The following is a 12150-nucleotide window of genomic DNA, read 5'->3' on the forward strand; positions in this document are numbered from 1 at the left end:
TTATATCACATTAACCTTCTCGGTTGCTAAATTAATAAGTTGTTGCAAAACACCCAGCTCCTCAGGTAGTGAACTTGATACTGCATGCTACTTGTGCTTTTTTTTTTTTCCCCTGAGAAATCTGATTATTTCATTGTCCTCTCCAAATCCTGTTCAAAGTGCTATGGGATAGACATTATTCTTTCTGCTTTACAGAGAAGACACTGAGAACTAGAAACAGTGTCGAGGTTGCATGAGTAACTAGACCTTTAACAATAGGACTCAGTTTGCTTAATTTCCAGGAGAGTAAACATGACTGCCATTTCAGGCATCTTTATCTTTCTTTTCATTTTGAAGTTAGCATAATACTAAAAGGCACATGCTTATATCTTTATAAAAATGTATCTTTTATTGCTATAAACTATATGTCAGGCTATTAAATAGATAGAAGAAACCTTTAGAAGTGCCGTATTTTAAGTTCCCAGTAGTCCAGGATTTATAGGCCCTTAAGGAACTCACTTGTCTTCATTGTCATAATTTTGAATTCCCTCACCCATATCCCTTCGACTTTACTCTTCCACTTCTCTAACCCTTCCACCAGCTTCAGAGCTTGCCCCAGGTGTTGAGAGAGAAGAGGAGGTGAGGTGCCATTTGTATAAACCCTCCCTGTGTTTCTGCCTCTTTGTCATCTTACTGCTAGGACTAGCTGGAGGTGTCTTCAGTTCCCCATCCCATCTGTTCCATCTCTTCCTACTCAGGGGCATCTTGCTTGCAACTCCCTGGAGCCTGAACCCTTGATGAAATGTGCAGGATAGCCTGTTGTTCTGAAATGTAGGTGAACCTCTTTCAGATCTTTGTGTGTAGAAAGGCTCCTCTTTACCATCTCCATTTAGCTGTGTTTTCCTTATTGAAATAAAGTGAGAAGGTAAAGCTGACTGGCCTCAGAAATAAATCCGTTTTCAATTATGAGTTGCATTAGAGACCTTTACAAACTATCAAATACTGTGTGCTGGCTTTAGGGGCAGTTGAGTGTGTAGAACATTAAAGGTGGGGAAGGAGAAGTGGAGAAGAGAAAGGAGAAGATGCACGTTTGGGACAGCCACACGTGAAATTCTGTTTCTAAATCGTCGCTGAAAGGATTGCTTAACCTAAGATGTACCTCAAATACAGTGCTATGGTAGGATAGAACCTACCCACTCATGTGAAAATGTTTTCCAAGTCCACAAACAGCCAATATTCACGAGAAATTTTAGCAAAAACTGTATCTATAAACTGAAAATCAAGGAAATGGCACCATGGCTTAGAGCTGGGGCTTCAGTGAAAGACGTGAAAGTTTAAATCCCAGCTCTTGCTCTAACTGGCTGTGTGAACCTGGACAAATTGTTCAAGCTCTGTACATGTCACTTTTGCATCCATAAAGAGGAAAAAGGTCCCCATTATTACCTCATAGAATTGTTATGAGGATTTAGTTACACGGTGGGTATAAATGCATATAGTGTGAACATTGAAGCAGCGCATATTAACGTTTCTTGAGATAAATATATAGTCTCCTAATCAGATGAAGCCTGGGCAGGCAGAGATCTAAACCCAAGATTTATTTCAGAGCATAACTTTTGATTCTGCGTTTTATTCTTTTTAAAATTACATTGTAATTCAGGAGAGCTGTTTTCTGAAGGCGTTTAGTGAGAAAGGTAATCATCGTGTGAGTCAAGGATTTTCTTGTGTTGTCGTCCTCTTCCCCCTGGAAGACGTGATAATATCAGTCCTCAGCCATGATGTGAACATCACACATCCTGTTTTGGTGCTAACAGATTGTCTTTAGCCTTTTCCAAGCAGTGTCAGCTACACATGTCAGTTGCTTATCACTTTTGTTTTTTCGGTTATTTATCCTTAAAAAAGAATGTTAGTAAGTCAGAAATAGCCATTTTGTAAAAACTGCATAGCTAGACAGATCTTTGGTCCTTATTAGGGTAATAATCCATCTGTTATGGAACTGGATCAATTTGTAAATTAAATTGATTAATCTAGCAGCGAAAAAGAAAGGTCTTGACTTTTCCCACAGGAAGCATTTCCTCAAATGGTAGTCATTCTAAAAAAATCTGGGAAGACTCAATTTTCTGCTATTCTTTTTCTCTTTGCTCAACTCAGCAAAAAGGCTTAATATGTATCCAAAAAAGAGTGAAAGTAGAATTCAAGCTTTTAGATTCTCTAGGGTCTGGTTGTTCCTGGAGGTCTCATATTTTTGACAGGGTTTAATGTTAAAAACCTTTCAATGACTATAAGAACATTTTTAATACTCATTGGTTAGTTTAGTAAATGTATAACTATGCTTGAGTTATCTTCTGCAATTAGTTCACTTTATTGTTATTTTCATCTTGTTATGATCAAAAAAAAAAAAATCTCCCGGTGATTCTCCTAAGAATGTGTGAATGGAATAATAACTTCACATGTTGAAGAGTTTTGTGCTGCAGCTGAGAGGCATGTAAATACAAGCTGCTCGTTTACAAGAAGCTTCCAGATTTGCAATATGATTGCTATGGAAACCACATAATGAAAACCTTATAACCATCTGTATGGTTTGATGGATTTTATTGCATAGCTGAGCTGTTTTTGTTTACTGTTATTAAAATGTTGAATGGAATATATTAACCCACACATATTGACTATTTGAGGTGTTAATTAGTATCATATAATGACATCATGCCTCAACCCCCAAATAAAATATGTTTAACAATAAACCTAAATAAAACAACATCTGTATGTTTCTAATATATTGTGAAGGTGATTATTGCCTAGAATTTTGGTCACTTGTCCTTATATATTTTTTGAATGATGTGGAGAGGTTTGCTCTGTTAGTAAATGAATATAATAGTAGGATTTATTTTCATGATTTTGGAATCCGTTTGTTCACTTAGTATTTATTGAACATCTCCCTTGTACCAGAGTCTATTCAAGATTCAGGTTGAGTTCTTTTCTTCCTAAGATTAAAAAAACACACACCAGATTTGATTTTGTTGTCTTTTATATGGAAGCTGTTTGTACTGTTAGCCCAAGATAAAATGGGTTGTTTTACTGTTAAGAAAAATTGATATTTGAAACACAGAAGGCTTTGACCTAAAGATAGAAGTTCTAGGTTTGCAAAGGACAAAGGAAGTGTTTTTAATGAGCATCTTATCCTCTAAAATACTTCTTATTAAGCATCTCACATGGATTTCAATTTGGATACTTCACAGTAAATATTTTTAATATTCTGATAGCTTAAGAATACATTGTGCATATAATAGGTACTTAAATTTTAATAAAATAATAAATTCTTAGTAATAAATTCTAAATTCATTGACAACTTTGCCAAGAATGGAGTTTTTCCCACTTAATTCTTGTAATTATTATTATTTTTTTTTTGCGGTACGTGGGCCTCTCACTGTTGTGGCCTCTCCCGTTGCGGAGCACAGGCTCTGGACGCGCAGGCCCAGCGGCCATGGCTCACGGGCCCAGCCGCTCCGCGGCGTGTGGGATCTTCCCGGACCGGGGCACGAACCCATGTCCCCTGCATCGGCAGGCGGACTCTCAACCACTGCGCCACCAGGGAAGCCCCTCTTGTAATTATTAATAGTTTTTATGATATCTTGACACTGACTTTGGGTGGTGAGAGTAAATCCCATAGTGTCTTCTTAAGAGCCAGGAATAGTGCTTTCTGTATTAATGTGGTTAAAGCTTTTGACTTCAGGACAAGTGCCCTTAACTGTTTTTGAATTTACTTCTTACTATTGAATTTGTGACCAAATTGGAAGAGAGGGAGTGCTGGGGAAAGAGAAAGTATGAAAAGTAAAGAAAGCTCTCTCCTTCACCTCAAAAGAAATTAATGATTTGTAAAACGAGTAGCTTGGACTAATGATGGTAAATGTCCCTAATACCTTTAAAATCTGTATGAAAACACCCTATTGATCCATTTATGATAACTAGTCCTTGAGGTTTAACATAAGTGAGATAATTGTTGAAGAGGAAAGAGACAGCATTTAGTATTAGACTTTTTATTAGGTCTTCTATGTATTCTTTACTATTTGACTGAACTATATTAAATCGCCAATATTATGTTTAACTTAATGTGTGTAAAGTGCCAATGATTTCCAGCTGTTCCTTATATTGGAGCTTTCATTCTTTTGTTTGAATTGAGTTACAAAAATTTGAAACAGTTATAATTATCTTGTAAGTACAGTAACTCTCAAGCTTGATTTAAATGCTGGTTTTTATTAATCACCACTTTAAAATTTGCATGAGACTTCTAAATTTACACCTGCATTCTTGACCTGTCTACCAAGCTTTCCAGTTGCCCCTGGACATTTCCTCTGGGTTGCCCCACCAGTATATTAAATCTCCCATATCAGAAACACAACCCCTTGAGTAGCTTATCTTGGCTATTATCTTTTTAGTAATGATGTTCCCATTTCTCAGTTAACTAAGATCAAAACCTGAGTCATCCTTGGTTGCTCATTCTTTTCCCGTAGCCCTCCACATCCAGTCAGGCAGAGTTTGTCTATTCTAGTTCCTTTCCCTCTCATAACCATCTCTGTTCCATTTCCTCTGCCCCTTCAGTTCAGGACTGACTTCCCCTTTAGCTAGACTAGGAGTGGTCTCTCTCCCCACACCCCTCATCTAGGCTGTCTGGGACAATGGGATGTGAAAGCCATTCCTCAAGCAGTTTCAGTCCTGCTCTTTCTCGCCTCAGAAATTTTGGGGGACTCTTATTCCTCACCAAACATGTAAAAGTCTGAAGTCTACAGCAGGATGTTCACGGCTCTTCAACAGTTTGCCCAAATGACTAGCATTATCTCCCATCCTGCTCTTATTCTACAAGAACAGCCCCCGCCTTTATTATTATTATTTTTTTGATAAAAATGGACCATTTTTTAAGTCTTTATTGAATTCATTACAATATTGCTTCTGGTTTTTTTCTATGTTTTGGTTTTTTGGCTGTGAGGCATGTGGGATCTTAGCTCTCCGACCAGGGATTGAACCAGCACCCCCTGCATTGGAAGGCGAAGTTTTAACCACTGGACCGCCAGGGAAGTCCCAAGAGAACCACATTCTTTAGCCAAAATGAATATGCTCATGCCTTGTTCTTTTGTTCATGCCTTCCCTTGTCTGGAAATTTCCTCCTTCCCATCTCTCCTTATTCAGATTCTCTCCATCCCTCAGAGCCTTTATGGTATTGCCCCAGATGGGTGGTTTCTCCTCTGCACTCCTTCAGTACCTTGTACCTCACAGGTCAGGTTTTATGCCCCTTATCCCACTTTCCTTTAGGTTCTGTCTTCTGTCCCCTCTAGGCTGTAACTTCCTGAAGGCAGAAGCTTCCTACTACCCTTGCCTTTCTGGTAGAACCTCTCTCTCTTACAGGTAGTTAATGCTCAATGAAGATTCATGAGTTGAATTATTTAATAGTCATAATGACTGTATTTGTTTCTTTTGCATATTTTTCTTTAAAGTTTTTGATTTTCTTGGAATTACGATTCTTTTTGATCCCAGTTTTTTCTTGACATGCCATTTTGTTCGTATGTCCTGCCTTAAATATTTCTAAATTGTATATTAATCCTTAGGTGGGGCAAATGGTCATGTAGTAAGTATTTCTTTGATGTAAAAGGATTAACTAGCCTATTGACTCTGTTTAAAAACCCTTCTTATTTAATCTCATCATTTTTCTTCCCATAACTTGGGAAAGGAGTGTGATGGGAGAGTGTAGAAATAGCATGCAGATATATATGAACATATGCAGGATAAAGAACATGGATTTTGTAATCATAAACCTAAGTTTGAATAGCAAACATTGGAAGTTTCTTTATCTTTTTGAGTCTCAGTTTATTTCTCTGTAAAATGAGGATTTAAAATGGTTTACCTATGAAGTCTTAACATCTGCTGTAGTGTATGACACATAGTAGTTCCTCAGTGTAATTTGGGGGGTCTTACCTTGAAGGGTGAGGATGCTTCTAGTATCTTCCTGTGATGATCAATTGAGAAAACATGAAGTATCTGATGCTCAGTAAATGACTTCTAGGTTAACTGTATTTTCTATCACACATTTTCTCTTTGCTCTGCTGTTGTTTCAGGGACCATGATTTTATCTGTGGTACTCATGCCACAGTATAATGTGGTCAAGCCGTATAATGCCGGGTGTCATCTTACTGCATTTTTAGGGCTTTTCGGGATTTAAGGTTATTCCAGATGAGTTTCTGTGAATATTTAAAACAAAATACGTGAAACGTTAGTACATACCTTAAATTTTATCAAGCCAACTGGTCAAGTTGCTATTTGGAAATAGCTAGAGGTTTCTTTGTTCAGCTTTAGATTATTGAAAAGGGGATGTGAATGTTGAGTGGCTTCATTCTTTGAAAAGGAATATTTATGTGTTATACACTTTTAGTTTTGCTCTTAAGATGGGGTGAGTACTGTGTCTTTCTCCCTGAGGAAAGCCTTCAGTGTCCCATTTATGTTGTTTATTTACAGAAGAGGAAGAGAATGGAGCTCCGCTGAAAGTGGAGGGGCAAAGGAAGATGAGTCAGGACAGTGTTCACCACACCACAGGTAATGAGTTGTGCAGCTTTCTGGGAAAGCTTATATTGGTTTTGTTCACTTTCCTTTTCGTCACTTTCTTACTGCTCTAAAGATGTGTCCTCAGCTCCCCGAGGTTGTCTCCTTGGGTCTGGACCTCTTATGGCTGATAAGCTTCTTAGACCCATTTAGGATGCATGAAAACCACTTGAGAATGATTTATAAAGTAAGCCAATTTATACAAGGTATTCCTTTCTGAATTACTTTGTAATGACTCAATTAGCTTTCATTTCTGCGCAAAGGAGATTTAGTTGCATAAATTAGCTTATCATCATTGAGGAAGTGTCACTGCTAAAGGACAGTTTATAGATACAACATGCAGTTGCTGTCAAACCTATAAGAATGTAATATAGACATCTGTGTATACTTTGTGCTTGAGCAGAACAGACTTCTGCCATTCAGAGACTAACAGGGGACAACAAGGTGCCCAGGGGACTGGCAATGTAGACATCTCTGAAAAGGTCGACTTGACACAGGCTCTGACAATCGACCCACAGCTCTGTCTTCTTTGATAAAAATCAGATAAACTTAAGACCGCTAATTGATCTGCAGCCTGTTTAAATGTTGGCCATGCATGTCTTCATTGCATATGATTAACACAGAAAGCAAATGAATTGGGCAAGAAATGCCAGAGTCCAGTGACAGCAGCTTAAAAATGGGAAAAGGACAGTGGTGGCCTGGAAGGCTAGGAAGGATATTCCCCTTATCCCTCTCCACTTGGCACGTGGCCCCAGGTACTAATTATGACTAAGACTGGAAAAATAATTGCACGTGCTGTGTACGGAATCACATGATAAAGACAACTTCTCTTGCTTCTTGTTATTTCCAAATAGCAGGAGATAAACCGTATCTGTAGTGCAAGCATGAGGTTAGTTTTGATAAACCAGCAATTATTTTACACAGAAAGAAGAGAAGGACTGCCTTCTTATCAGGACTTTACACCTCTTCATAGCCACATGTCAGCTGGGGCAAGGTCTGCCATATCATCCCATGTTCTGCAAAGAGCTATAGTTAGGGGTCACCTCCCCTCTCTGATATGTCCATACATCACTCTTTCAAGCTGTCAGGGGCAGGGTGGTCAAGCAGTGTGTGTTCAGGAAGTAGGCTTCCCGAGTCCTTCCTACTGTGGCATGTAGAAAGGAAACAGAGGCCTGATTTCCGGACCTGGACAGGAAAGCAGGAGCAGGTTGCTGCAAAAGGTTTGGGTTTGCTTTTTTCAGAAGGGAAGTGAGGAACAAGTCATTAGATGCAGCTATAAACACCAAGGCTGAGCAAAGCCTTGAGGACAATGTTCACTGGCAGTTTTAAGTACATACGTTTTGTTATTATCATAAAGCTTCTGCCAAAAGCATGTTGTTTTCTTTTTTTTTTAATTTCTGTGCCGGTATAGAAGGTGGACACATACAAATCTTCTTTCCACAAATATGAGTGTTTTGGCCTAAAACAATTGTGTTTTTCCAAAACCCTTTTAAAGTAACTATCTCCCAAATTTTTGCCTTTGAGGGAAGGAAGAACAAATCAGTTTTTCCTCAAAGGAATGCAATAAGGGGATCTACCTTTTCATGCAATTGCTATAAAGCACTGCAATAATTCTTATCTTTAGTGACGTGAAGTTCTTTTCAAGCAACAGTTTTAATGCTTTTGCATACCAGTGACCTTTGCTCTCCCCAGGCTGTCAAAGATGTAACATTAGAAGTTTGTTTGCTGTGCAGGGCAGTGAGTTGACAAGGGTATTACTGTCTCGCTGAGTTTCACATGATGTGAACTTCTAACCTTACTCAAGAATGCTATATTTTTCACGTTGACTGATTTTACTAAAGGAAAAATTCTTTTTTCAGACTACTCTAATGTAAAATATATAAGCAGAAACAAAATTAAGCATGTATTTCTTACAAGTTATTTCATGTTTAAGCTTACGTAGCTTGCATATAAAAAATAAAGATTCCATTTGATTTTCTTGAACATTATACAATATGCTTACATTTCTAAAATAGTTTTTACACCTATAACATTACCCAAGGAGAGATTCTCCATTATCTTATTATTGTGTTTTACCCATTGTCATCATGTTTTAAAAATCTTTTCATTTTTGCAAAAGTCAATATCTCCAATGTTTAGCTTGTACTTTCATAACAATTCTGTTTTTCTTGCTCAGTGATCTGTTTTTGCATGTTTAACTTACAAGAGCAAATACATTGTTTAAATCTTTCACAAGCCAGCTAATTTAGAATGTTATTTTCTTTGTTTCTTTACCTTCTTTTTTAACCATGTATGCTTCTTAGGACAAGAAACATAATGAGATGATTTTTTTTTGATAATTTTGAAAACATGGATCACGGTGTGGATAGAATAGGAAAATTAATTCATATAATAAAGACAACTAAACCGATTTAATTTGTATTCAGAATGTAAGCTTATTGGTGGTTTATGACATTATGCTCCATCCCATTTTTTTGTTGTTGTTGTTTTTAAAAAACACATCTCACAGGGATTATTTTTTCAGTGTATAAATGAACAGTGTTAACTTCTGTGAACCCACAGTGCTTCCAAGGATATCGATGCATATTTTTTTGTGTATGTTTAGACACACTTAAAATTTAGAAAAGTAAACCAGAGGAGGTTACTGCTCTCTGAGGAACAAGATAATTCTTAATTTTTATGTCTGGAATTCATTTTAAGAATTTTGACATTACTTTCCGAAGGAGACTAAGGCTAATGAACATAGACTGCCAGGTTTTCTCCCCCGTTGTGATTCTTCTACATCAGGGGTCTCTAACCCCCGGGGCCGCGGACCGGTACCGGTCCGCAGCTTGTTAGGAACCGGGCCGCACAGCAGGAGGTGAGCGGTGGGCGAGCGAGCGAAGCTTCATGTGCCCCTCCCCATCGCTCGCGTTACTGCCTGAACCATTCCCACGATCCCCCCCACCCCGCGCTCCACCACCCCCCGTCCGTGGAAAAATTGTCCTCCATGAAACCGGTCCCTGGTGCCAAAAAGGTTGGGGACCGCTGTTCTACATCATAACTAATATTGCATGGTGAAATAGAATAGTCAATTTGTGTGTACAGGTAGGTAGCCATGTGACATAAACAACTTACTATTCTTTAACAGGGCTCACATATGGGACACAGGAATGAGGTTGGTCTTTGGGTAACATCATCATCAAGACTGCAGAAAGCACAGTAGAAAATGCATCTTGTTCCCAGGACTGCCAGATCACTAGCTCTGTTGACTTTTTACAGCAGTGAGATTTAATGAAATGCCCATGATGCACATCTAGGGAGAGATGCATCTTGCACACGGTTGGGGTCTCTCTTCCCCTCCTGTGCTCCTGTAACTCCCATTAGTGTTAATGGGAGTTTCACTAAGTGCATCGAGGGGAGGAGAGACCCCCAAAGTGATATGGATTATGTGTTAGAAATCACCATATACTTTCCTCTTCCTTGTTCCCTCTCCCCTGCGTTTGAAAATCTACTGAGTGAAAAACTATTGTGAGAGAATCTGAAAAAGAAAAGAGTAAGCAGTAGGCTGAACAGCTACAGAACCCACTGGGATGCTTCAGCTAAGCCAAAACTTCTCTAGTTTTTAACCCAGGTTTTCTTTCTTCAGCCTTTTAGGATCAAGCCTAAGGCTGAGCAGCATGGGGAACACACAGGAGCCTCGACTGGGGAAACCAGCTATTTAGATCCTTTTACCTCCTGGCCAGTGACTATGGGGGAGGGCCTTGCGTGTGAAATGATGTCATCCTCTCTTTGCTCTAATTCCTTGACTTTTAAACTGACACTGACGGACTGCATGGGGCACAACATTTGACCCAGTTAGCAGTTGATTTAATCTGACTAGAATGTTTCAACTTCTAAATCCCTATTTGTCTAAATAAGTGGTTTTTAAAGGAAATCATTCACTTCATTATTAAGTAATTTTTTTCTTAGAAAAATTTGACAATGTTTGGAGAAATCTGTCCAGCCAGAGTGCCCTCTAGTGTCCATTCATAGAATTTCCATAATATATGCTTTGAGGGGAAAATGTAATGAAGGGTGGCCACAAGCATTGTTAGTTCTTGGTTGGATTCCCAGGCTTGTGTACATCCCTGCTAGCTTCTGTGATGAGTGTTCAAATGCTACAGCGGAAAAGTCAATAAGGTGTCTGTCTCTCTGTCTCCCTCCCTCCTTCTATCCTTCCTTTCCCCCGTCCCCCCTCTTTTTTTGAGTTCTTAGAAAACAAGCGGAAAAACTTTAATAGGAGGATTGTCCTTGTTTATTTTCTTAAAAGTATAATGGAAAAGTCACGTCTTCTTAAATAGTCAGACTCCATATTATTCAGATTTTCTTTTTGGCTTTAAAAAAATGTTTCAGATACTAAAGAGAATTTTTTAAATTTCTAATAAACCTAACACTTTGAGTAAATCACAAGCTATGTGTAATAAGATGAACGCCCTCCTGACACGCTAATGTGACCGGTTGTGTTAGACTTGCCAAGGAGCCTGCTGTTTGAGAGCCATATAACAAAACTAAGATGACAACCCTGATCCAGCATGTGTCTCCACAGTTATCCCCTCAGAATTCAAAGATGACATTCCAATGATGGAAGTTGTCAGCACGTGTATGTTCTGCCTGGTTAGTGAATACAGGGACATCTTATTGATATTGCTTGCATTCTTTTTGCATTAACTCATCAAAACTCAATTATCATGAAATTAAAAACAGGAAACAGTTCTCAGTGTAACAAAAGCAGCCAGTGTATTTAACTCTGTGCTGTGTTTCAGGCGACCCACATTGTATAAGTGACAAAGCATTTATTACCCGGTTTATTGTGGTATTATAGAGCGGAGAGCGCTAAATAATCAATCAGTTAATGGTCTGTATGGCAGTTTGAACACATCACATCCATTGTGCTTATGCTGTTAGAAGGATGAGCTGATAACTGCAGTGTATGTTGCATGTTTATTCAGAGCCTAATGTCCTAAACTAGGGCTAACAGAAATCTTGGAAAATGCAGCTTTAGCACTGGCAGTTTCAAAGTTGCTAAAATATTTTAGAAATAACTTTGAGAGGCTTTGGGTACAAAAGTCCCTAAAGATAAGAGCTGGAATTATCCTTTAGATTACTTTCATTTTATTCTCTTCCTTTAACCAGCTTTATGTTTTGAAAAAGTTTAAATTTAGGGACTTCCCTGGCGGTCCATGGGTTAAGACTTCGCCTTCCAATGCAGGGGGTGCAGGTTTGATCCCTGGTCCGGGGAGCTAAGATCCCACATGCCTCGTGACCAGAAAAACAAAACATAAAAAAAGCAGAAGCAAATTGTAACAAATTCAATAAAGACTATAAAAATGATCCATATCAAAAAAATATATATATGCCATTGATGCTTTTTTTTTTTTTTTAAGTTTAAATTTCAAAAAGTTTTTTTGTTACCTCGTTTGGTTATATTTGTACCTTAGCTCCTTTATTATTATTATTTTTATGATGTGTCCTAAATTCTGTACGGTGCTTATTTCACAACGTGTTTATCACATCACATGGATATTGCTCATTATACAGGGAGGCTGACTCATCTTCAAAACATGTTGC

The 12150-nt window shown here is 38.3% G+C and overlaps 1 protein-coding gene across 12 annotated transcripts in view; it reads left to right on the forward strand.

Moving 5' to 3' along the window:
- SKAP2 (src kinase associated phosphoprotein 2) overlaps positions 1–12150 on the forward strand; it is a 181337-nt gene that overhangs the window by 126544 nt on the left and 42643 nt on the right. For all 12 annotated transcript variants that reach the window (XR_016394308.1, XR_016394309.1, XR_016394310.1 and 9 more), the window contains exon 10: positions 6478–6555. Coding sequence is in view for 6 of the 12 variants with exons in the window: in XM_022584644.3 (XP_022440352.1) it covers positions 6478–6555 (78 nt within the window). In the remaining 6 variants the exon portion in view is untranslated. The remainder of the gene's footprint in view (positions 1–6477; positions 6556–12150) is intronic.

Source organism: Delphinapterus leucas, chromosome 9 (genome assembly GCF_059928025.1).
Source record: "Delphinapterus leucas isolate spDelLeu-1000000601 "Yukka" chromosome 9, BTC_Dleu_Yukka2, whole genome shotgun sequence".
Lineage (NCBI taxonomy): Eukaryota > Metazoa > Chordata > Mammalia > Artiodactyla > Monodontidae > Delphinapterus > Delphinapterus leucas.